The 27,838-nt window shown below is 35.1% G+C and overlaps 1 protein-coding gene across 1 annotated transcript; it reads left to right on the top strand.

The window, feature by feature from the left end:
- The first annotated feature begins 1,121 nt into the window (after window positions 1-1,121).
- On the top strand, window positions 1,122-26,428 carry LOC131079489 (uncharacterized). Its single transcript, XM_058017453.2, has 4 exons — window positions 1,122-1,251; window positions 2,630-2,752; window positions 25,491-25,828; window positions 25,910-26,428. The coding sequence occupies exons 1-4, from the start codon at window positions 1,122-1,124 to the stop codon at window positions 26,426-26,428; spliced, it is 1,110 nt and encodes a 369-aa protein (XP_057873436.2).
- The last annotated feature ends 1,410 nt before the right edge of the window (window positions 26,429-27,838 follow it).

Here is a 27,838-nt window from a genome sequence, read left to right as displayed (position 1 = left end):
CTGCTTGTGCTGCTACCCAAATAACATATGATAGGAAAAATAACTTCTTTGTTTTGCGTACATTCACCAACTGATTGTGTATGTTATCTAGTAGGATTTGAGACCAGTCATAATACTATTTACCAATCAATATGGTGGTCATATACTAGAACATCCATGGGTGGAAGTGGCAACAATCAGGTTTATCAAATTCCTTATTCAACATTATTATCAAATCCTATTGTGGTTCTTTGAAGTCAGCCCTTAGTATGTCATTAGCTTTTAATTATGTTTTCTTTTCTTCCTCCAACCAATTTTTATTCATATGTTTCTTACAATTAGATGTATCATCATCCCAATTCTTCAAAGCTTCCTCTTCAGTAGTCAATAGTACTTTATCACTAGTAGGAATGCCGAACACCAAACCAAGCATGTCAGCAAATAAATCAATTACTATTCAACCCTTGTCATCTACACACCTTCTGGTATTAGGATCATAAAATTGGGCAGCAGTCATGATAAATGTAGGAGCTTGAACTGATTGTGGAAACACTGTTGCCTTCACTAGCCCAAATATTTTCATCCTCCTATGAGGAGCATCCAAATTTTGTTATGCTAGTTGCTTCTTAAAGTCTTCCAACTCTATATGACCCACTTTTGTGTCTGTCACCCATTTGATTCCATCATCCAATTGGGATTAAAATGTATGTTCTTGGTACTGGTATTTCATTGTGACAAGTAATTTGTCCAGTTCCTTGGCCTTCTTTCTAGATGTTGAGTCCATTCAATTACTTTGATATGCAAAATGACATAAAAAATTAGCTTATCACACTATCAAAACATCAATTTCATATCTCACTTCAGAGCTCTAGCATTTCGAGGTGAGAAAAACCTTTAAAGAAAACTAACTTTGGGACTCCAGGGTTCTAGAGTTCTGAAGTTAGAACATTATAAAACTGCAAAGTCTGGAACTTCAAGGTTCCAAGGTTTTGGGCTTGTCAAAAAACTTAATGGCAAATTTTGAAGCTCCGGGGTTACGAGGTGTAAAAAGCTTAGGAGTAAAAATGGATAGTGGGACTTCGAAGTTCTAGGCTAAATGAAATGGATAGCAAAAAGATGACCAGAAACTCTGGGGTTCCAGGATGGAAGAAAGCTTATTGGATGGGTTACCTTGGGACTTCAGGAGTCCAGAGTCCCAGGATAGAATGAGAAGAAATTACAGAATGAACTTCATAATCCTGGAACTCTGGGGTTCCAAGGTTCATAGTTCAGGTAAGACAAAGGACCTCGGGATTCTGGCGACCAAGACTCCTGAGGCTAGGGCACACCAAAAACCTAAACATGAAGAAACTAAGAACAAAAACAAAAACAAAATAAAATTTAAACTACAAAAACTAGAAATCTAAAACTACCAAAACACGAAAAGTGAAAATAAATCTACCAACCTAGAGAAGAAAAGAAATTGAAACCGACAAACACGGATGCATGAATTCAAGAGGTCAGAGTCAAGAAACTTGAAAGCTTGTGTGCATAAATGAACTCCAAACAATTCACTTTTACTATTTATACCCTACCGTACGTTGTCTGTACAGAGGCACTAAAATGACCTCGGGAGTTTGGAGACTTCCGAGGTGGACAACAATAGAACACAAACACACCTCAAAACTTTGGGGTTCTGAGGTGAAACCTAAGCAAAAACCTCGGGAGTATGGAATCCCGAACTTCCGAGGTTGACAAAAAAAAAGAACTTGGGGGCTCCAGGATTCCGAGGTCCAACAAAAATAAACAAACAAAAAGAACACTCTAGAACTCTGGGACTCTGGGGTTCTGAGGTGAACAACAAAACAAAGCAAAGGACACTCCAGAACTCTGGGACTTCGGGGTTCTGAGGTGTCAAAGGGAAAGAAAACTAAAAGTGACACAAAAAGACAAAAGCAAAAAGGGGGACCCATATTTTCAAGACAAGGAAAATGATGGGACCAGATATGCAGGGCATAAAAAATTCAAGCCCTCCCTCTAAAGCTAGTTTATTTTGACGGGTGTTTTGGCACACTCACCAACTGTCAGGTAGTTTATGCAAACACTCACCACCTCTCCTAAAAAGCAGTAAGTTTTGGAAAAATAACTACTCCAAGGTCTCTATAGTCGGGTCTTGATGGTGATGGGAAACTTAGTAATTGATATGATTATACCTGTTAAGGGAGGGTATGCTGGTGATAACTACACACTTCAGATTGTCTATTTTTTTGTATTTTTTTGATTTCAACTCTGATGCTGAAGTTCTTCCAACTTTTCATTTACTTTCCAAAATCCTTCTTGGTTTCTTCTATTTGTTTCAGTCCTCCTTCACCTCCTATTTCCTTAAGAAAAATTTCTTGGTCTTCTGGAGTTAAGACAAATATTTCATCATGTTCTTCATTAGGTTCATCTTGTTCTTTCTCTTTGTCAGTCGACTGATCTCCTGGTGGATTCTGTTTGTTCACCTCCATAGGATCAACTTGTTCTTGCTCAGGAACCTGTGACTACTTCTCATGTTGAGCGAGTTTCTTTCTTTTCTTTTTCTCAACCTTCTTCTTTTTCGAATGCATGATAGGTTGTTGATCCTCCTGATAAGAATCAGATTCAATATTATGAATAATCACCCTTTCAGTGGTAGGAGTGATTGTAGGTGCAACCTTCTGTACTAATGGGGGTGGTTTTGGTATTGATATCGTTGTAGTAGCTGTAGCAGCAGGTGTAGACATCGACGTTGTTACAGAAGTTGTAGTAGCTGGTGAAATAATAATAGGTGTCTGTGTCATTGTAGTGGGAAGAGGTTGAGTTAATTTTGTTGTTGTGTCAGGAGGAGGTTGAGTTGAAGTGGACATTCCTTCATCAGTCCTTCACTGTTCACCTATCTTCATGGCACCTTCCCTTGGTACCTGTCCAATAGAAACCCTAACGGGATTCATTTCTATTTGTGGCACAACTTCCAATCCTTCCCTTATTCCTAAGTCTACTGCTTTCTTCATTAGCTCATCCTTTTTCATTTTTTTCTTTTCTTGTTTCTTAAGCTCTTCTTGGTTTGGTGGAGGTGCGAAGGCTTCATCAGTTTCTATAGATGTGTTCTTCTTAGAACCTGACCTCGTTCTTTGAGTGTACTCCTTGTGTACCTTAGACTAAGGATTATTTGTGGCCAGTCCTTTCAGTTTCCCCTTTGAAGTACTAGGCCTAATCCTCAGGCTCAATCATTGCCTAGTTCTTTTTAATACTTTTTGTGTAACTGTATTGATGTCTACCTCTTCCTGTCCTGACCATCTTATTGGGGAAAGGGGCTTCTTATCAATTTCTTGCTCCTTGTACACTATGTCTAATAATTCACCATCATCCCTTAATTCCTTAGGGAGATTTGTCTCTATTTCAAAATCCCTTATTTTTGGTACCATAACCTGGTAATAAATTTTCTCCCTAACTTCAAAACTATCCTGAAGGTTGGCCTAAAAATCTTCCAACTTAGGCTTATGTCCCTCATATGCTTTAGGCATCATCAATTTCAGTTTATCATAGGGATCATAAAACTCTCGAGCATAATCAAATTCTTTCAATTGCAGATCCTGTAATTCTTGCTCGGCTGTCTTAGCTACTTGTATTTTTTAACAAGAAAAGTAACTAAATGTTACATAAAAATCAATACCTGGTTTGTGTTTTGAAGATAACAATGATTGCAATCTGATCATATGCCTAACATACTCCAAAAGTATAATCTTGTTACTACAATACCTGGGCAACAACATTGGGTTTCCTATAAACCCACTAATTTTGATATATGTAGATCATTGGTTCTATAGGAACCAACTTCCCCATTGCTTTATTACTACCATGGCTTCTTGACTTATTCTATAACCTACATCACCAATGAGTTTTATAATTATCAGGAATAGAAAGGCATCATTTACCCTCTTAAAATGTAACTTAGCTTGAGACAAAGGGAGTTGCATATAGTATTCCCATACTCTTCTATTTTTCTCCTTCCCCGAGTTTCCCTTCAATCTGTAGCCCTAGGAACTGTCCTGCTCGCGCTGATACCCAAATAACATATGATGTGAAAAAGAACTTTGTTTTGTGCACAATCACCAATTGATTGTGTATGTTGTCTAATAGGATTTGAGGCCATTTATAATACTATTTACCAATCAATATGGTGGTCATTTATTGAAACATCCACAGGTGGAAGTGGCAATAATCAGGTTTACCGAATGCCTTATTCAATATTATTATCAAATCCCTATGTGGCTCTTTGAAGTCAGCCCTTAGTATGACATTATCTTTTAATCTTGTTTTCCTTTCTTCCTCCAACCAATTTTCATTCAAATGTTTCTTACAATTAGATGTATCATCATCCCAAATCTTCAAAGCTTCCTCTTTAGTAGTCAATAGTACTTCATCACTGGTAGGAATGCCGAACACCAAACCAAGCATGTTAGCAGATAAATCAATTACTATTTGGTCATTGTCATCTACACACCTTCTGGTATTAGGATCATAAAATTGGACAGCAATCATGATAAATTTAGGGGATTGAACTGATTGTGGAAACACTATTGCCTCTACTAGCTCAGATCTTTTAATCCTCCTATGAGGAGCATCCATCTTTTGTTGTGCTAGTTGCTTTGTAATGTCTTCCAACTCTATATGACCCACTTCTGTATCTGTCACCCATTTGATTCCATCATCCAATTTGGATGCAAATTCCTATCCTTGGTACTGGTATTTCATTATGATAGGTACTTTTTCCAGGTCCTTGGCCTTCTTGCTAGATGTTGAGTCCATTCAATTAATTTGATTTGCAAAAAGATACCAAAAATAAGCTTATCACACTTTCAAAACATCAATTTCATAACTCACTTCAGAACTACAGGGTTCTGAGGTGAGAAAACCCTATAAAGGCAGCTAACTTCGGGACTTTGGGGTTCCAAAGTTAGAACAGGTTAAAACTGCAATGTCCAAAACTTCGGGGTTTTGAGGTTTTGGGCTTGTCGAAAAACAATGGCAAATTTTAGAACTCCAAGGTTCTGCGGTGTACAAACCTTGGGGGTAAAAATGGATCGTGGGACTTCGGAGTTTCGAAGTTCCAGGCTGAATGAAATGGATAGCAAAAAGATGACCCAGAACTCTAGGGTTTCAGGATGGAATAAAGCTTATTGGATGGGTTACCTTGGGACTTTGGGAGTCTGAAGTTTCAGGATAGAATGGGAAGTAGTTATGGAATGGACTTCAGAATCCCAAAACTCTGGGGTTAGGAGGTTCATAGTTTAGGTAAGACAAAGGACCTCAAGATTTCGGGGACCCAAACTCCCGAGGCTAGGGCACACCAAAAACCTAAACACACAGAAACTAAGAACAAAAACAAAAACAAAAACAAAATAAATTCTAAACTACAAAAACTAGAAATCTAAAAATACCAAAACATGAAAAGCGATAAGAAATCCATCAATCTAGCGGAAGAAAAACACGCAAAATCGATAAACACGAATGCACGAACTCGGGAGGTCAGAGCCAAGAAACTCTAAATCTTGTATGCATAAATGAACTCCAAACAGTTCACTTTTACTATTTATACCCTCCTGCACATTGTCCATATAGAGGCACTAAAATGACCTCAGGAGTCCGGGGATCTGAAATTTTGAGGTGGACAACAAAAGAACACAAACACACCTCAGAACTCTGGGGTTTTGAGGTGAAACTTAAGCAAAAAACTCAGGAGTCCGAAATCCCAGACTTTCGAGGTTGACAACAAAAACAAACAAAGATAAAGAACTCGGAACCCCGGGGTTCCAAGGTCCAAGAAAAACAATCAAAGAAAAAGAACACTCCGGAACTCCGAGACTCCGAGGTTCCGGGGTGAACAAAAAAACAAATAAAAGGACACTTCGGAACTCCAAGACTCTGGGGTTCCAAGGTGTCAAAAGCAAAGCAAAGAAAAAGAGAAAAACAAAAAGACAAAATAAAAAAGGGGGACCCATATTTTCAAGATGAGGAAAATGATGGGAATAGATATGCAGGGCATAACAGATGTAGATTGATGTCGTGGATTATTATAAATTGTTTATCAAGGAGGAGGTTGAGAGAGAGTGTTGGCATTGGTATGATTGGTTTGTACATTTGATATCGGAGTTTGAGGATTGTGATAAGCCTGAGGTGGTGGATTGACATGTAATGTTGATGATGAATTAGTATATGATTGTTGATTAGAGTATGCTTGTGTGGATAGTGGTTTAGTAGCCACGACCATTTGAATTGTTTTAAAATTAGTAATTCCATCTCCTACTGTTAGATACTTGATCAGTCCCAAAGATATTGAGGGGGGGGGGTGAATCAGTGTCTAACTGATAAACAAAAGATTTAAACTTGTTTGCAACTTTATAACCCAAATTAATATACCGGTAAGAAAATAATAGTGTAGTAAAGAGAAACAAAAGAATAAGCATCAATGCATACCATAACACTAATATTTTTGGCAAGGAAATCTGATAGGGGAAAAACCTTGGTGGGATTTGTGACCCACAATATTTACTCACTGGCCAATATGAATAAATACTACTTATACAATAGGGGTCTGCACATGCAGGAAGACCAACAACCTAGAGCTCACTGCTCAATCACAAAAAGGAGTCCCACTGACTACAAAATTGGATGATTAAATCAAATGACAATGTACTACTCAAAATAGAATCTGCAATGCTGGATTCAGTACCGGTTTAAGCTCTGCCAGATACCTCTTTCATAAACCTTGCTTCGCTCTGCTATGCTCTTATTCTCTCATAAAATAATTACATCATATTGCATATACAGTTATTCACTCTGATATACCACTTACATTCATTACCTAATTACATTTCAAAATGACCTACAAGATCTCATACATATATGAGTCTTTACAATACATCATGTCAGCAATACAATATAATCACAATATAAAATAATACTATTTCAAGTCGGCTAGGAGTGCCAGTGAGATCTACTGTCAGTGTAGACTGGATGCCGGTGTGAATAAACTTATAGTGCTTGCCGATGCCGGTAAATGATGTATGTTGCCGGTGTAACCTATGAACCATGTTACCAGTTGGTTGCCATCAATGACAACATCAACTATTCTCATCTGAGTGTATAATACCAACAATACCCCCCTTTGGCATTGATGGCAACACTCATGAGAAAAAATCCAAAAATTGATATCCAAAATTGAAGTCCAAAAATTGAGTGTGCTCCCCCTGAGCAAATGGTCTCCTTCTGTACATTTTTCTCATACACCACTACTCCCCCTTTGACATCAATGACAAAGGATGTCAAAAGAATCAAAGAATTCAAAATTTATCTAGAAACATGTAACCGATTATGTACAATTTGAAAAATGTCTACCAAAACTAAGTTAAGGCTTTGCAAAAAATTTGTACAATCAAAAATTGTGGTCTTAGTCTGTCGGATCATCCCGGTCAGATAATGCATCTATTGCTCTGGTGATCTGTTGCCTTGAATACATGCCTTAGACAACTCATTCTGGTGTGTTAATAGGTTGTCCAATCTAGGACCAAGCTTGTTCTTCAACTCCCAGGTTTTCATTCTTAACCTTGCTTTCTCCCTTTCCAATTTCTCAATCTTCTCTTCATAGATTGCCATTTCCTGATCCAAAACTGAAGTAAGTTTCAAAGAACCTATCATATTATCAGCTATATCATCAATTTCCTTTTGTGTCTTCCTTATTTCCTTATGAATATCCTAAATTAGATGGCGAGGCTTACATGCTTCCCTGTACAGCTCTTTGTATTCCAAAATGGTGGAATTTAGTGCCAGTAACAAAGAATCAATCTGATTTGTAGAGTCTTTAATTGTCCTATCAAAGAATTCATCTTTCTCCTTATTAACTCTTTCCTTAACAATCTCTTCATTTATTTTATCCACAGTTTGAGTATTAGAAGAAATAAATTTGGACAATGTGTCCAATTTACTCACAGACCCAACAATGTGATCAACTTTACATGTCAGTGCAATCATCTGCAAAATTGGTACAGTATCATCAATAGCCTTAAATTCTAAGGCATTGCATTATGTGATCTTCTTTATTGAATCTAAAAGTACTTCTGTAATATTGTTGGTCTATAATCCATGGTGGAAGTGCTAGGCGAAGTGTTGGGTTCTGAAGTTGATTTCTTATCTTCTATGGATGTCTATGCATTAACCTTAACCACTTCTGCTATCTTGCTTCCATCATTAACCTCTTCTTTAGTCACTAATTCTTCCTTATTCTCACTTTTGTTTTCAACCTTATTTCATCCTTGCCATCATCCTTACTGTCTGCCTTGTTGACTGTCGATTCAGATATACTCTATTCATGCCCTGTTCTAGTTCTAGTTCCTATTTCTGCTTCTGCTTCTACTTCTACCGATATCTAAGTGTTAAGTTGAGTATCATTAGGGATGGATTCTGATTTCTTAACTTCAGCTGGTATCTCAATATTCTACTAAGATTCAATAGTGTTGATTGGTGACTCAAAGATCTCAACATTTGTAGTTTCAACTTTCTTCACGTATGTAGTTTCCTTATCCAATACAATATTAAAGTCTTGAGTGTCCACATTCATAGTAAAAAGAATGTCTGACTCCAGATTAGTGTCATCTTTTTTTACTTCCTCTGCCTTCTCTTCAGGTTGACTATCAGTTTATGTCGGTGCCTCTGCAGTTATTGGTGGGGTGTCCTGTGCCGGTGGAGGAAGGTTATCCTTGACCATAATATCAGGTACACTTCTAATTTTCCCTTTACCTTTATCAACTTTTTGATATACCTTAGCAAAAGACTTATCTACTTTTTATCTGTCCTTCTCTTCTTTCTTCTCTCTCTCAACAAAAAATATGTCCCATTTATCAGCCATTTCATCTACAATTTCTTTGACTTTGTCGGCCATAAGACTAACTTGTTGGTGACCACTCACAAAAATAGTTCTATTTGCTTCAGATATTAGATCATCAATTTCTTGCTTGGAATTAACAGGATGCACAACTAATAGAGCTTCTACCTTTAATTTCTTGTCAAGCTCCATAACAAACATTCTCTTAGCCTCTAATCTTAAGTACAAATCATTTTGAAAAATATCTACAACTTCAATAAGAACTTTCTTGTATATGTCTAGATACAAAATAATACTTTCTTCTATGGTTTCCTTATCTAAATCATTGAAAGAATGATAAAATTTATTCACATTACCTTGGCTACCATCTTGGGTGATTTCATTAATCAACTCTTCTGGTGAAAGAGTATCCGGTGCCTTAGGTTCAGATTTCTTCTATGGAGTCACTTTCTTCTTTGGACCATTGGGCTCTCTTATAGCCTATTGTTTCTTTCTCTGTGTCCTTGACTTCATGGGAGATGGAGCAGGTGCCGGTGAGGGTTTTCTTTTCTTCCTGTCCACTCTTTTGAATTTGGTTGCCTGATCAGTGTCAGAATCAGATGAAGTAGCCACAGGGGAAATGTGAGCTACCGATTTATGCTATGATTGACTTTCTTTCACACTAGTAGCAATACCACCAAGATTCATCAATCTTTCTGTAACATCCTTTACCATCTTAGAAGCATCTTTCATTAGTTTCTCTCTTTTCTTCCTCTGCTTTTGCATGTCTACTTCCTTCTCAATTATTTCTGCATTTCCAAAAATTTCCTACGATGGAGCATCTAAGAGTATTCTAGCATATGAATCTAAGATGTGAGAATCCACCTCATATCCCATTTCAGTAATCTAGATAGTTCTGGGTCTAACTGCCTCCATCCAAATTTCATCTCTTTTCACTACAAAGCATATCTGTTTATCATATTTATCCACAATGCTTTGGGGAATCCTTTCCATTTGTCTCATTTTAGCTTGGAAGTTCTTGAAATAGTCTTTCACCAACTCATCACCCTAAGATCCCATACTGGTAATTGCCTCCTTTATCTATTTTCCAACAGAAGTATCATAGGTAAAATCCTTATGTCCTATATCGGGAATCTCTTTTGAGAAGTAAAGCATTAAACACACAATCACACTTCCAAATTTGAAGGTTCCTTTCTTATCACCTTTGATTTTGTGCAAATTCTCTAGCAGTTCATCCTTTAACCATTCACAGATGTCAATTTTAGCATTGTTTAATATCATCTCATGAGCACTATGAATGCAAGAACTAGATACATAATTCAACCTATTAGTATGAGCAACTTTATAACCAATGACCATACTTGCAAATTTAACATTTTTATCCTTTATATCATTGACCCTAAGTGACTTGTTGTCAAATGTAGCTCCAGTTAAGCTCATAACCTCTTTGTTAGGGATTTTCTTCTTCTTGTCAAGCCTAGTGCCAGTGGATGGTAGACTAGTAACAACTCTTATAGCTTCCTTAGTTATCTTAAATACTGAGTCTAACCACATAAATTCACCATGAACCCTGCTAAGAACATAACGGACGGTTGCATCTGAGAATTCTGGCATATGGAGGATACTAATGAAACCTAAATCCTCAACTATCTTGTGTTCCGGTTTCACTACCCCATTCTTGTCAGTGATAACATTCATGTACATGTTCTTCAAATCTTTGGACCCTAAACTTTCAATGTAGTAATGTATGTATGCCCTAGGGTCTTTAGCAAATGCAACTCCCTTCGAGATTCTAGAAAATGCACCAATGGAGTCATCTAGTTTTGCTATCTTAGGAATGAATTTGAAAACGTGTCTAGGTCATTTTATGTTCTCCACAATGGTAGGGTTTGCTATGAATTCAGGAACGAAGGATGAAGAAGCCATTGCGAAAGATAAATACCTTTTAACTAAGAAATCCTTGAATGCTTTGAAAGACCTTTGCTGCTTCTCCTTTGGGATGCCTTTTCTCAATTTCTCTCTCCTTTGAATGCTTGAGTGCTTGGTAAGATGAAATGAGAAGTTACAATGCATTTATAGCCAAAAAGTTAACTTACAACTATAATAAATGTTTCGTCGATGAAGTGAAAACTCCACAAATCTATCTGTAAAGAAGAATTATAACTTCTTACCACCAACCAAGGGTAAATGCTTGATTTTCAATTAGTTTCCTTACCCCTAAGGATTACTCCTTAGTTAGATGAAGAATCTTCTGCCGGTGCAGGATTACCTTGTTCTGCTGGTGCAGAGATAGATTCATCATTTTTCTGATCTCTCTTCCTAATCCATTGTTTAGAAAATTCTTGCTCGATTTCAGTCACCTTTTCTTTTCCTTTGTCATTAGATCCTTTATTGTTCGCCGATACACTCTTGCTTCTACAAAATTTTGCAATATGCCCAATCTTGTTACATGCATAACAAGTTACATTGTTTCTTTGAATAACTTTTCCATAACCTTGATTGGTTTGAGTTCTGCATTGATTAGATAAATGTCCAAATCTACCACAAACATAACATTTCGTATTCATTATGCAATTGTCTGAGTTATGACCATTTTTATTGCATTTGGAAGATTGACTGGTGGGTAAGTTTGTATTCTGATTATTCCTAAATCTACACTGATTTTCTCTATGACCAAATTTGTTAAAATTAAAACAGTTCCCATTGAATTTATAAGCATTAGGTTGCCTTACTGGTTTGTTGTGATCATGATTGTTTGTAGTCTTGGAACTTTATCCATGTTCAAATCCATGTCCAATTCTTTCTCCATCAGGTTTCTGACTTTTTAGCATATCATCAAGATTATCTGAACTCTTCTTGAATTTGTGTTTGTATTCATTTGCAGTGACCAACTCACCTTCCAAAGTGCTAACTTGTCTCATAAGTTCCTATTTGTCATGTTGTAGGTGAATCAAATCTATTTTAAGCATATCATTTTCATAACTAAGCCTTAGAGATTCATCTGATCTTTCATTAAGTCTTCTGGTATAACTAAGCCTTAGAGATTCATCTGATAAGTCTTTTGGCTAAATCTTCTTCATTCCTCTTTCTATCTTCAATATCCTTGCATAGTCTCATGGTTAAATCTTGCATCTCATTCTTCATGTTACTGTTCTCTTGTCTCAATTTCTCTATAATATCTCTGAGAGTTTCCTTTTCTTCATCATCTTTATTTTGCAATTGCACATGCAAATCTTTTCTCTTATTCTTTGCTATAACTAGGTTATCTTGAAGTGATTTGATAACTTCCCAAGCAGTTCCGATTTCATCTTCCAGTTTGATATTTTTCAAATTTTCTGCATCAAAATCTTCAAGAGCTCCATCCAATTGTTGTCTCAAACTTTCCATCGGTACCGGTTTCAGAATCTTCCTCAAGCTATTAAACTTCTGCAAATAGATGACTAGGCTCTAATACGAATTGTTAGATACTCGATCGGTCCCAAAGACACTGGGAGGGGGGGGGTGAATTAGAGTCTAACCGGTAAACAAAGATTTAAACTTGTTTGCAACTTTATAACCCAAATTAATATACCGGTAAGAAAATAATAGTGTAGTAAAGAGAAACAAAAGAATAAGCATCAATGCACACCATAACACAAATATTTTGGTGAGGAAACCCGATAGGGGAAAAACCTTGATGGGATTTGTGACCCACAATATTTACTCACTGGCCAATATGAATAAATATTACTTATACAATAGGGGCCTGCACATGCAGGAAGGCCAACAACCTAGAGCTCACTGGTCAATCACAAAAAGGAGTCCCACTGACTACAAAATTGGATGATTAAATCCAATGACAATGTACTGCTCAAAATAGCATCTGCAATGCTGGATTCAGCACCGCTTTAAGCTCTGTCAGATACCTCTGCCATAAACCTTGCTTTGCTCTTATTCTCTCATAAAATAATTAAATCATAATGCATATACAGTTATTCACTCTCATATACCACTAACTTTCATTACCTAATTACATTTCAAAATGACCTACAAGATCTCATACATATATGAGTCTTTACAATACATCATGTCGACTATACAATATAATTACAATACAAAACAATATTATTTAAAGTGAGCTAGGAGTGCCAGTGAGATCTACTATCGGTGTAGACTAGATGCCAGTGTGAATAAACTTATAGTGCTTGTCAGTGCCGGTAAATGATGTTTTTTCCCGGTGTAACCTATGAACCATGTTACCAGTTGGTTTCCATCAATGACAACATCAACTAGTCTCATATGAGTGTATAATGCCAACACTTAAAAAGTTCTTGTTTTTTTTCTAACTTGATTTATCAAAAGATTCTTTGTAAAGCTTGATGACTCCCTCATCAATCAAGGCTTGTTCTACTGATGGTCCTTTGGTCATGATATCTTTGATTTTAGCTGCACAATTTAAGCGAATATGATATGCAAACTTTGGATGTAGATTATTGATGAATATTGGAACCAATTGAGTGTCAGGTACTAGACAAGGGATATGACCTGTGAGGGCTCTCCATCTTTGGATGTAGTCCAAAAGACTCTCTCCTCCTTTTTGTTTAGCTTGACAGGGATCAAGAATGAAAATATCATTTTCCACATTATAATGATAATGAGCCACAAATCTCTTTGATAAGTCTACAAATGTAGTGAATACACCAAATGGTAACTTAGAAAACTAGGGATGAACCACTAAGACTCTTAGGAAAGAGTCATAGGAGATAATTGTCACAATATGCAACCTCTTGGCAAACCATATGAAATTATTTGATGTGATGACATGGATCACCCTTTGATATTTAGTAAATTTTGGCGTTTCAAAATGTTTAAGAAATGACATTGATGTTATTTATTTATCAAATGGATACAGACAAAGTTCATCAAATTTGAAAACTTTCTTAGAACTATTGTCTTGTAGAGCTTTAAGGGTTGCCTTCATTTCCTCCCATTCAGTGTTAATTGGGAAAGGTTCATGAGATGGTGTTGCTAGTTGATAAAGTGGTGTTTGATATGCCATTTGAGATGGGCACATATAGTTTTGTTGTTGTTGTGAGTATTGATAATCTGGCACACTTTGATAAACTGGAACATTTTGTTGACCAAAAGGTGTTTGTTGTTGTTGGTACTGTGGTAGTTGTTGTTGTTAAATTTGAGGTGGTTGTGAATAAGTAGCCATATTATGTTGTGGTGGAAGTTGTTGATATTGCACGTTTTGAGGTTGTTGAATTTGAGGAATATTACCTTACAGATAACTAGTTCCAACATAACTTGGATGAGATATATTAGGCTATGGTGTACTATATGATGAAGGATTTTGAGTGCCACTTGGAAATTGTTGTACATTAGGAAGAATATATGATGAGGATGGTTGCTGCAAGTAATTGAATTGTGGTTGTGGGACAATAGGTGGCATAGTCACTTGAGGTTGATGTTTAGGTATGCTCATAATCTGTGGCATAGATTGTATAGATGGAGGCACATATGATGTTGATGCTACATAGCTCATGATTCCAGTAATGGCCTGTGTACCATATGATAAAGGATAACCTGGCATACCTGTGGTCCTAGGCGGTGCTTGTGTGGATGATAAATTCAATGGTCTTTTGACTAGTTTGACAAAAGGGGTCATATGCACTATGCTAGAAGTCATGGGCATTTGAGCAATCATGGGCATTGAAGTAGTGAGATGTGTAGATGGTTTATTGGTGGGTGCATTGTAGATGACTCCTCCTAAGGCTAAAGATGGCATAAAACTTGATGAAGTATTGTAAAAAGGTTGATAATGTCTTGTCATTGCATCCAAAGGTGGTAATTCCATAGATATCGGTGGGATATTCTATTGTGGTGGTGTTATTGACGCTTGAACTGAAGGAGATACTAACAAAGGTTTTGTAAAGGTATCTGTTGTTGTGGTGGTTCTTGAAGACTGGCAGTTACAGGTGTGTCAGATGACACAATGGTCATACCTTGTGCAACAATATAAGCAAAGATTAGATGTTTGAATTTTTCAATGATTTCATCAGCCATTTGTGCATTGTTTGGGTTTGAAAGAAATTGATCAGGAGGATTAGCTAAAATATCAGTCTCATATGGTTGAGTAACCATAGTTTCTTTGGGAGCGACTGGATTAAGTGGATCAAAACTAACAAGGACACTTTTTGATAAGGTAGGATTAGTACCCAAGTCAGGATTTAATTGTGGATCGGATGTCCCTACTCCTAATTGAAAGGATTGTTGTTCCATTGTTTGTCTAGACTAGGATCGAGTGGTGACAGGCATGAACCAAACTTGATATCAAATATTTGGATTAAATTGATTTGATCGACAAAAGGATGGACAAGATGATGGACTATGTTGATTTGATACTCAGGTTGTAAATGGATAATCTATTTTAAATGATGCAACTTCAAAAGAGTCACTTAAGAGGATACACTCAAGTAACAAGATGATTTGTGGACTAGACTTCTGGTGCGAAGTAACCATGGAGGCTTCACTTAGTGAACTTAGGTTATAACATGAGTATTCATGGCATACTAAAGAATCCCCATATTTTCAAAAAATATTGCCCTAATTTTTTTTTGTCACCCCTCCCAATACACAGGCTGAATTAAAAGCCCCCTATTTTCGCCAAATATTGCATTTTTTCATAGCCCGAATTAAAAAACCCCCTATTTTCACCGATAGGCAATATATTGTACCCTCATTTTTAAGATGTTAAACCCCCCAATATGATTGCACGTGATATAATATTTCCTTGCCAGTGAAGCCCCCGTGGAAGTAACAAGACCACAATGATGTAGACCAAGCTCTAAACTCAATATAATCAAAAGAGCTAGTTGCACTAGTTGCCAAAATAAGATGTAAATTTGTAATTTTGGATATGATACCAAAGATGATGAAAGGATTTGATGTGACTTGATTTGGTATGATTTGATTTGATTTGATTTGATAAGGATGTGATAATGATGTGATTGGATTTGATTTGATAATGATGCGACTTTAGGGCTAGATTAAAGATTTGATTGTGATGAAAAGATCAATCCTTGACTTTAGGAACAAAGTGTAGCAATGATGAGATGATGATAACACAAACCGACAAAGGATACAATTTGACAATAGTAACAACACAAAACCAAAATGATGACTAAGATAATGACTTGACAACTAAGATAATCAATATGAGAAAATAAGTCAAGACCTTGATAGGCAATAATAATGACTCAAAAAGACAAAAACAAGTTTTGGGTAACTGGTAAACTTGTGATAGAAAAATTAAAGACTAGATTCTAAGGAAATTTGGGCAGCAAAATGAGATAATAATCAATCTCACCAGTTGTTAGGGCAATCCCATCATTTCAACAGGCAATCATGGGGTTACTAAGACTGATAGGTTGTAAACAGAGAAATCTTGCTATTTTAACTTATTAGTAAAGATGACAAGCAATCCTGCTATTTTTAAAATGGCAAAAACAGAGCAATCTTGCCACTCTAAGACCGGTAAAATAAAGTGATCCCGTCATTTCAGAAAAGACCTATAGTGAATACTTGACAGAGAAATCCCACCACTCCAAGAGTAGTAAAAATAAGGCAATTTCGTTGTTTCAGAAAAAGACTTACAGGGATTACTTGACAGAGCAACCTCGCCACTCTAAGACTGGTAAAAACAAGGCAATCCCGCCATTTCAGAAAAAGAATTACAGGGAATACTTGACAGAGAAATCCCACCACTCTAAGACTGGTAAAAACAAGGTGATCCCGTTGTTTCAGAAAAAACTTATAGGGAATACTTGACAGAGAAATCTCACCACTCTAAAACTAGTAAAAACAAGGTGATCCCATCGTTTCAAACTGAGAATGTTATGAAAATGACAGATTTTTGGACTGAAGATTTTTATGTTTCTGAGATTTTTGGTGATTGTTTGATAAAAGATATAAATGACACCAAACACAACAATCACACAAGTAAAATAAATGCATTAACAGTCATGTACTTCCTAGGCTAGTTAAATGACAATACTTGTTGAATCCCCTTGCCCAGAATACCTCATTCAGTTGGATAGATAAAAGCTTAGTAGTTGGATCCACTCCATGACACACACTTCTTGGGCATGCCAAGCTTCAAATTTCTAAGGATTCAAAAATCCTGAGAAATTTACTATCTCAAGTTGAAGGGTACATGGGGGGTTTCTTCAGTATGCACGTATCGAAACACCTAAGTCAACAAGTATAAGGTTTTTTGACAACTAATAGCAATTTGGTTCATAGTGGAGGTACTTTTGGGGTAAATCTGGTGGTTATACATGAGGTAGCTAGCTCATTTAAGAGATATCCCAACCTGTAGAACATAGGTTTTTATGCATTTGCCACACAAGTACCAGGGGATTTTGACTTTCGTCAAGATCACAAAGATATTTACATGTAGATACTAAGGGAAACCATCGACATAACACAACAACACTAGTTGATTATGGTTTTCACCAAAATCATGAATATTTATATAGCAGACTGGAAGATTACCGCTTGGGTTGTTCTCTCTCACTTGGGAGACAGATCCTCCTACTTAAAAAGTAAAAGCAAGTGTTGTTAACGCTTTTCTCTTGCACTTAGGTCCACGAAAGCCAGGGGAGAGGATAGTGTATGTTAACAGTAGGACCACTCTACATGTACAAATGTGGCAAACACAAAAGACATGTTTATTCTTTTATGAAATCGAAATGTTTTCTAATTACAAGAAGACACAAGATTCATTTTAACCAAAAATATTTTTGGCAATTACACCCCTCTTTGGCAGTCCTGCAACAAACGAGTTAAAGATTTAAAGTGTTGGGGTCTTCTTATCTTTAAACCTGAACCAAATATTAGTTAAAACCAGAAAAATAGAAACATATTAGCAGATTAATAATAAATTGAGCAAAATTCAATTATGGAAAATGACAGAGAATAAAACACAGAGCAATCCCGTTGTTTTTTCTATCAATCCTTCTATTCTACCATTCAATCTTGCTATTTTGCTGGCAAAAAACAGTCAATCAATCCCACTATTTCCTAAGTCAATCTCATTATTTTACCCTATAATCTCTCTATTTCTAATAAACAAGAATTTTGACCGAACCCAGAAATGAAACACAAAATATATATAACTAAAAAATTAGGCCTGCATAGGATGGCGAGAATGTGTTCCCATTGTTTCTCCAAGCAATCTCGCTACTTCTACAATCAATCCTATTGTTTCATAAAATCAAAATTTCAAAAAATTACTTTCGTCGAGGCAAAAATTCACCTTAGTTATCATGTTTTTCCCTGCAAGTACTAAAAATATGTCAAAAAGTACAATGAAACAACAAAAAATGTTAGATTGGACCCATGAAGTGGTGTCCCACTGGGCGTCCTGGAAATGTATGTAGAAAAATGTGAATGTAAACTTTTGAAAAGATAAACTAAGAAAATGACAAACACATATCTCAACCACACTCAATACTATGATGTTTGGGAAGAAAGAAAAGTAGATAAACAAGATTAAAAAGTAATTAAAATAAAAACTTCATTTTCCTCCTTCGATTTGATTGTCCCCTGATTTGATGTGTGCTTGCTATATGATAGATACTTGATTGTGCTCCATGATAGTGAATGCAAGATGTGATACAAAATTCTGTGCTAAATGGATATGTTTATGCAAAAGAGAGAGTGAGCATTTCTACATTATGAGGTTATGAAAATGAAAGTGGATGATTTGTGAAAGAAAATGGGGGGTTTAAATAGGCTCGAATGGGAGATGGATGGGCATGAGAATGAGAAATGTGTCCCTGAGAAGGGCAAGAGTCATGAGGGAGAATGACATGTGTCCTTAAAAAAGACACGTGTCATTAAAAGGAGAGTAAGCCACCCAAATTGGAAGATTCTAGTCCAAAAGAGATTGAAAAATCATGTCATTACCATGTTTGAGGAAATTTGAGATATTTTCCCAAATTTTAGGAAATGTTTTCCAAATTCAAAGTCATTCCCCAAATTTTAGGAAATTTGGGTTATTTTAGGGAATCTTGAGATATTTTGGGAATGTGCACACATATGGTGAGGATTAAGGGACAGGGTTGACTAAACCCTTGGCTAGCTAGGTGGATTGGGTTAGAAGAAGGGTTAGATGAGGGGTTAAGGTTAGGAGACATGTGGAGAAATAGAATTAATTAATTTAACTGTGAGAGAATTTAAGAGGAAAAAATCAACATGAATTAAATAATCAAATTGCATTTGATTTATTTAATAGAGGAAGAGGGTCAAATTTAATTAATTAATTAATTTATGATTGTCAAATAATTAATTAAAGGGGGGCTATAGTTTAATTAATAAGATTAATTAGCTAGAAGGAAACATTGTCAATTAATTAAATAATACACAATTATTAATTAAATGCGCTTGGGATGACTAAATTCAATTAACCAAATTAATCAAATTTTAGGTGTCTGTACTATATAAGTATATGCATATGTATACGTATATATATATATATATGTATGTATATATATATATATATATATATATATATATATATATATATATACATATACGTATACATATGTATATGCATATAAATATACATATGTACATATGTATACATGTATATGTATACGTACACACACACACATATATGAGAGGGTCTGATGTAATCAATTGCAACTTGAAAATTTTGTTAGTAACAAAATTTATTGATCACAAGATTTCTATGTTATCAATTTTGCTAATATTCCTTAGTTCTTTATGGATTGACAAATATTTCATTCTTCATTCCATTTCTTTAAAATATGCTTGAATCTATTTCCCATTAATTCAGTGGATTAAGTAGACACCAATTTTAGGTGAGCATGGAATTCTCTTTCAATTGTTGTTACTTTAGTTCAAGAAGCTCTAGACATTCTGTTATAGGTTGAATTTTTATAACACTTGGCATATCATTGTTATAATAGTTTACACCAACTACTGAAGCATTACTTTGATTGTGAAGATATGAAGGATTTGTCATATGATTGAAGGAGACCCACACAACATGCGAATGACAATGCTTGCTTTTCACTTGAGCATTTCTTTTTCTTCATTTTTCAAAATATGCTTGCTTGTTGTATGTTTAGCTTATAAATGAATTCAATTGTTCAATAGAAAAATATTGCCACTATTAAAATTGGGCTTAAATTTTTTGGTGGGCTAGATTTGTCAAATATGAAGTCCTAGATCCCATTTTTATGTTGAAGGCATTCCCTATATAAAATAGACTTTCTAAAATCAATGGTTCAAAATTAAGAAGAAGAATGCAAGACTATAAAATTAAACTCACATTTGTATTAATTTTTTTATTTTAAAATCATGATAAATTAATTAATATATGTATTTTAATATTATTACCTAGAAAAATAAAGTGCATAAAAGAAAAAAATTATCTTTTATTGTTATCTTCATTTGCTATGAAAATCTTTTAATATCATTTCTTTTAATATTAGTATCTTTTTCTTTTCTTTTTTAAATAGAAAAAGGAAAAATTAAAAAAGAAAGAATTAGCTTTTTTCTATGTTTTTTATTTTTTAAGGATTAATTATTCATTAAGTTTAATTAGGTCGAGAGATATTACAATTACAAATGTAAAAACCTCCATAAATAAAAACAAAAACCATTTAATTTGATGTGCACTTGGCCATCAACAAATTTGTCAATTAAACAAAACATTTAATTTCCTTTATTATTATTAGATTCTATAATTTTGAAATGCAAAAATTTTAGTTTAAAAATATTTAATTTTCCTTTATTATCATTAGATTTTATAATTTTAAAAAACAAAGTTTTTTTTAATTTGCAAAGCAATTATTTTTTTCCTTTATTATTATTATCAAATGTTATAAGTTTTAAATGCAAAGTTTTTTTGTTTTCAAATTAGAAAAAAAAACAAAAAAAACTCATTTCTAATTTTCTCTATTATTATCAGTTATGTTATATTTAAAAAGTATACTTTAAAAAAATGTATTTTTATTAAATATTAATTTATAAATTGTCATCATAAGAATATCCTTCTAAAAATTGACTTAATTAAAGTAAGCTTTTAAATTTATATTTAAAATATTTATGATAATTTTTAAAAATGAAATATTAATAAATATTATAAAATTATATATATATATATATATATATATATATTAATATTATAAATTATAATATTATATTTTTATTTTTATTTGTTACCTAGGGATACCCTGGGGTGAATCCACAACCTGCAAGCAATCCCCCCTCTTAAACTCAGTAAGGGAGATGAACCCGAGACTGATGGGGAGCAAACCCACCACCCAAGCCAACTCACCTACCCATTGAGACTAGATTATAATATTATATTATTTAAGTAAAATAGTGAAAAAATCAAATTATTATATTATTAATTTTACGTCGAGGTGTAACTACACAGTAGCACCACACTTTCCTATTGTCATAAAAACAAAAAGAAAAAAAAATAGATAAAGAATGAATATTTTCCAAGTTTCTAATTTTTCTAGCTTTATATTTAATGCGCATGATAGGTCATTACTAAACTTGTTTCTTTTAAAACACAACGTGAGAGTTTATTGTATTAGGAAGAATGTAGGGTGGCCATTGTTCAATGAAGTTCCCTTTTAAAAATTGGTAGATCGATTGGTAAAGCGGAGTTCTGAGCATGATTTAACAACATAGGAAAAGTATTGTTTGTTTGTTTGTTTGTTTAGTTTATTATTATTATTATTATTATTTGTATATTATGGGTGGGGATGGGACAAAGGGAGATAACATCTGAAAGGCCCAATAGAGCTCCAACTATCACCAATTTATTTATATAGATATTGTTATTTTATCTTTTACTGTAATTACAAGTTACAAGTTTGATGAAAATGAGTTGGATTCATGATAAAAGAAGGTAATCAAAACATGTTTTAATTTAATTGCATTTAATGTCATTGATTCCTCTGTGTTGCATATAGTCATATATATTATAGTAGGAAAGAGGTACATTTCATTTTATTTGAATGTCTTATATATTATTTGTTGAATTAAGGTTGCACGTTCACAATGGAATCAAGACAAGTTTTATTGACTAAATTATTCAATCACAATATTTAGTCTTATATATTATTTGTTGAATTAAGGTTGCACATTTGCAATGGAATCAAGACAGGTTTTATTGACTAAATTATTCATTCACAATATTTAATTAAGTCTTTGTCTATGTATAGTTGTAGAAAAGATCACCTTATTAGACAAAGATCAAACTTTTAATTAAGTCTTGTTATACAAATGATTATGGAAATAGGATGGAAATTCTAATTTTGTAGATGTAATTGGTATTAATCTTGATCTTGTAAATATAATTGATGAGAATATTAATTTTGCAAATGTAATTGATAATGATCACTTTTATCTTCAATCAACAAATATATCAACATCTAGACAAGAAGGAATGCAACCTTTTGTACAAGTAAAACATAAAAAACATACAATTTTTTTGGTAAAATTATGCTAAAATATCCATTCAATAGAATATTGATGCTCCTATTAAAAAAAATTATTTTTTCTTTCATAAAACTGAAATTGTTTTAATTACAAAGCTATTATCATCATACCAATGCTAAAAAATAATTAAGGTTTTCAATTCTCAATCCCATGATATTTCTAAAATTTAATTACTTAAAAGAAATTTATTATGTCAAAAGTATTTAACTATATTTATAATTTTTTTCCTAACATTAAACTTGAGCTAGAAGAATTGCGTCAGGCAGGTTTCAGCATGGCGATAGGCGGGTTTCAACGGTATCTGTAACTGGTGTTTTCCAGTGTCAGGCAAATGTTGGAGTCCCCAATCTAGCCAACAATGCAGTAAAGCAGGGAGAAGCTGACTCGGAAGATGGTGGGGGTGTGAATACGGGGTTTCAAGTGGACTCGGGCGATGGGACCCCTAAGGCGGGTTTTGAAAACTATCCTTGTAAAAAAATGGGGAATCAAGGGATCCTCTATCTAACCATAAGATCATGGGTGCGACGAAGCATGCCTTCCTCTTTGGAGTCACGGGTAATCGATGGGCCTCACTATTCAGAGTCAAACCGACTAGCAAGTCTTCCTTTCCCCCTGTTTCTTTTATCTCTGATAAGGACAATGAAAAGATAGCTCTTGCAATTTCGGATCAAGTGATTGACCATAACATTTCTTTGATGGATTTGTCCCTTGTTGGTAGTTTTTGGTCCAAGACCTAATATCGACTTGGTTAGGGTTTTTGTGAGTAAAAGATGGAAGTTGAAAGGATAGGTGGAGGTCTCTGCTCTTTGGAGGGGATTTTTCTCCTTTGCGCTCTCTTGTGCTGAAGATGATCTGACAATTATTTGTGGGGGGCCATGGGTTGTGGGAAGATCTACACTTACCCTAAAAAAATGGGCTCCCAATATGGACATGTTCGATGCCTTTTTGAAATTGCTCCTGTATGGGTGAGACTCCCAGGGCTTCCTCTAGAGTATTGGCATGAGGATATCTTCAAAGGTATTGCTAGAGTTTTTGGTGAGCTTCTCTTGATTGACCCTATGATTGCTGCTAGGAAGAGAATGGTTTATGCTAGGTTATGTGTAGGGGTCAGCCAATCCAAGGATCTTTCTTCCTCGGTTGAGCTTGTTTCAAAACTGGGTTCGCTTTCCTAGGCCATTGAATATGAATCTCTGCCCTTTGTATTCTTTTTGTGCAAGAAGGCGTGACACTGGGTGAAGAAATGTCCCCAGAATATTAAGAAAGATAAAGAGAAAAGTAAAGGCTATAGGACGTGGAAGCCTAGAACTAGGGCAGTTGAGGATCAGGGTAACTAGGAAGATAATAATTTTCCTAAAGGACCTATTGAGATTCTAGAAGACGATAAAGATGAGGGGGGAAATCTTTGACCTGTGCAGAATGATAAAGTGAAGGTGAAAGGCCAGAAGACCAAAGTTGATGATTTAGAAAATTTATAGTAGGAGAAGAATGATGAAACTAAAGAGAAAGGCTAGGGGGGTGATACTCAAGGTGATGCCCTGTGCAAAATGAAGCTAATAGTATGGGAGATCAAAGTAATAATATGGATGATAATGGAGAAAAGATTAAGGGGGATGACTTGGAGGAATGGGAGCTTTCTAATAATGTTGGATCTAGATGTGTTTTGTCAAGTAATAGAAGGTATATGGTCGAGGAAGGACAAAATAACCCTTTTGCACCTTCAAGGACCATCAATCTTCACCGGTGTTAGACTCTTCCTTTGAAGATATGGTTATAGGCCTTCTGAAGAATCCCAATCCTGTGGAATCTTCAACCCAAAACTCTAATGGCATCCTTTCCATTCTGGATCACAATGTCACCATTTTGGATTCGATGCAATCTCCAAGGGAAGAGCATAGCAGAGAAGATAAAGAAAACATAAGTTGGATGACATTGAGTTTGATGATGACATGGGCTATACTAAAGTGGAGAAGAAGAAGAAAACATAGCAAAAGTATTGAGTTGGTGTTTCTACTCGCAACAAAGTTAAAGCAGATCGTGGGCCTACTCAGAGTGCGGGTAGTAAATCCAACAGATGGCAAAGAGAACATGAGTGCTTGCAAAATATTATGGATGGGTCACAGAGGACGATCCATGATAATCTTTTTAACTCTCCTGGTAAGAAATGAAGATACTATCCTGGAACATTAGAGGGCTTAATAGTTGTCATAAACAAGACATTGTTTGTAATTTTGCTATAGACCATAAATTGGATATTTTGCTTATTCAAGAAACTAAAATGCCAAAGAAGAGAGTTAAGAAACTTTAGTTTTTCAAGTTTTGTGAATCCCTAGGTAGCAATTCTAAAGGGGATTTTTTGGGGGTGTTTTTTTTTGTGGGCAAAAGTGGCAAGCCACTGATATATATATATATATATATATATATATATATATATATATATATATATATATATATATATATATATATATATATATATATATATATATATATATATATATTTATAAGAAAACTGATTCAAGAGCTCAATAGGGAAAGAATCAGGAAGAAAACCCTATATCCTTGCTCAGATACAATGAAAAAGAGGAAAGGTGGCTATGAGAAGAAGCCCCCCGAATCTGGAGAGATAGATAGGGTATGCCCATAGAATGAGCCTCTTAGGGGCCAAAATTGGAGTAACAGGTCGGGACGAGACCAGAGGAAACCATAAAAAAAATGACCCCCACAACCGGTTGCCGTGGAGACTGAGAAGTGGAAATCTGGCTGTCAGGTTTTGAAGGTGTTGTTACTTTATGGAATTCACATTTTATTCAAGGTGTGCCTCTTTGTCATGATGGCAACCATGTTGCTACTTTGTTTAAGCATTCTAGAGATGGTTATTCATAGATTTTATCTAATATCTATGCGCCTAACAACCGGATTTATAGAATGAAATTTTGGGCTAAACTTTTTTCCTTACAAAGTTACCATCCTAACATTCCTTGGCTTGTTATTGGAGATTTTAACACTCCTCTCTAGGAGGATGAGAAGTTTGGGGGATCTTAGATACAACTGGACAACAAACATGACCTGGCAGACTTCATCAATGATCAATGTCTTGTAGATTTGGAATTTTCTGGAGCTTCCTACACTTGGACTAACCGCAGGGTTGGGGAAGAGCTGACAGAAGTTAAATTGGATAGGGCCCTCATCTCTAGGGAATGGTTACATCTATATTATTGTTCTTCAAATGCTTTGATTAGAGTTGGTTCTGACCATTTTCCTATCAACTTTGTGGTTGAACCCAAAGGTGGTAGGAGAAGAAAGTTCCCATTTAGATTTGAAAAAATGTGGTTGTCTCATCCAAGCTTGCTTAACTGTGTTAATGAATGGTGGAATGTTCAAGTTGAGGGTACTGATATGTTTCGCATTGCTAAAAAGCTTAGGATTGTGAAGGATAAGGTTAGAAAATGGAACAAGGAGACCTTTGGAGACATTTTCTTGATGAAAGATGCTCTTAAGTAAGAATTGAATATTATTCAGGATAAGATCCAAAGAGAAGGTTATGCGAATGACAATTTTGGTAAGGAGAGTGGAATTTTGTCTAAATATCATAGCATTATTGCTAGGGAGGAAATTTTTTGGAGACAAAGATCTAGGTCTTTATGGCTCAAAGCTGGAGATAGAAACACTAGATTTTTTCATATTACCACTCTTAAGCATAGAGCAGCCAATAGAATTGATTACATCCTGAAAAACAAGACTAAACTTGAGAAGGAAGATGAAATTAGTGAAGCTGGTGTTGAGTTGTTTAAAGAACTTCTAAAGGCTGACCCTATGTTGGATCCGGAGGCCCAAAATCTAATGGCCGAGTCTATTCCTAAGGTGTTGTCTGAAGATCAGAATCGTAGTTTGGCTGCTATCCCTTCTAATGAGGAAATTAAGAACACTGTCTTTTCCTTTGATGGTAACAAGGCTTCGGGCCCAAATGGATTCCCTATGTTTTTCTTTCAGACCTTTTGGGATATTGTTGAAAAAGATGTCACTAATGTTGTTAAATAATTCTTTGGAGCTAGATATTTTCTTAAGGAACTCAATGCAACTTTTATTGTCCTAATTCTGAAGATGCAAGGGGCCAATTCTTTGGATGCCTTTCGACCTATTAGCATGTGCAATTCATTTTATAATTTTTTTTCCAAAGTTACGACTTCTAGACTTCTTCGGATTTTGCCTCTTCTTATTTCTCCTCATGAACAAAATGGTTTTGTCTCAAGGAGACAAATTTTGGACTCCATTATCACTATGCATGAGAACATTCACTCCTTGGTTGCTTAAAAAATGCAGGGTTTTTTGCTAAAACTGGACAGTGCGAAGGCTTATGATAGGGTGGATTGGTCCTTTTTGAGGAAAATTCCTTTTGCCTTTGGGTTTTCTAGAAGAATCATTAGTCTCATTTGGTAGCTCATCACCATGACTTCTACTGTTGTTATTGTTAATGGTTCGCCATCTCAATTCTTTAGAGATTCTTACGGTTTAAGGCAGGGAGATCCTATCTCCTCGATATTGTTCACCATTATGGCTGAAAGCTTAGGTAGGTTCATCCATAAATAGGTGCTTGAAGGGAATCTAAAAGGATTGAAACCGTCTTCTTCTTGTTTAACTTGTTCTCATCAACAGTTCGTTGATGACACTATCCTGATAGGGAGCTGTTTTGTTGGGGAAGACAGAGTTATAAAGTCAACTTTAAGTATCTATGAAAAGGCTTCAGGACAGATGGTTAATAGAGCGAGGAGTTCCATTTTCTTCTTCAATACTCCTGAGGCAAGACAAAATAAGATTGTTGATATTCTTGGTTGTAAGATTGGGTCACTCCCCTCTACCTATTTAGGTCTTCCTCTTGGTTCTAAACCTTCTGATTCATTTTGGATTTCCTTGATTGGTCGATCCAATAGGAAATTGGATGGATGTAAGGGTGCCCTTGTTAGTCAGGTTGGAAAAATTTAGTTGCTTAAGGCCACACTACATAACCTTCATGTGTATTCCCTCAGCTTGTTCAAGATTCCTTCAAAGTTTGTGGAGATTATTGAAAATTTTTTTTAAAAAAATCTTTGGTCGAGGGTGGAGGAAAGGAAAAGAATCCCTCTTGTGGCGTGGGAGTATGTTTGTAAACCTAGAAAATATGGGGGTCTGGGGATCAGGAGTATCGAGTTTTTTTAATTTAACTCTCTTTGCTAAATAGGTGTGGAGTACTTATGAGTGTAGGAGAGAATGGAATACTATTTGGCATAACAAATATCTCTTCAATTTTCATTTTTTTAAGGATTTCCTAAACTCCTCTCATATCCCTGTTGGATAACATCTTTGGAATAACATTATCATGGCCAGGGATGTTGCCAATCGTGGAGCTTATTGGAAGGTTGGAAATATAAGAGGAGTATTCAGTTTTGGGATGATTGTTGTGTTGGCATTTGA

The sequence above is a fragment of the Cryptomeria japonica genome, chromosome 8 (genome assembly GCF_030272615.1).
Source record: "Cryptomeria japonica chromosome 8, Sugi_1.0, whole genome shotgun sequence".
Taxonomy (NCBI): Eukaryota; Viridiplantae; Streptophyta; class Pinopsida; order Cupressales; family Cupressaceae; genus Cryptomeria; species Cryptomeria japonica.
Note: the sequence above shows the minus strand (reverse complement) of the source record. Positions and strands in the feature narration are given on the sequence as shown.

What these genes read in the sequence shown, in the direction of transcription:
- LOC131079489 (XM_058017453.2), top strand. Translation starts at nt 1,122, where the DNA reads ATGGAAGAAAGCTTATTGGATGGGTTACCTTGGGACTTCAGGAGTCCA. An exon ending in TACAGAAGTTGTAGTAGCTG is followed by an intron (nt 2,753 to 25,490) that starts GTGAAATAATAA and finishes AATGTCTTGTAG; the next exon opens with ATTTGGAATTTTCTGGAGCT. An exon ending in TTAGGATTGTGAAGGATAAG is followed by an intron (nt 25,829 to 25,909) that starts GTTAGAAAATGG and finishes AATATTATTCAG; the next exon opens with GATAAGATCCAAAGAGAAGG.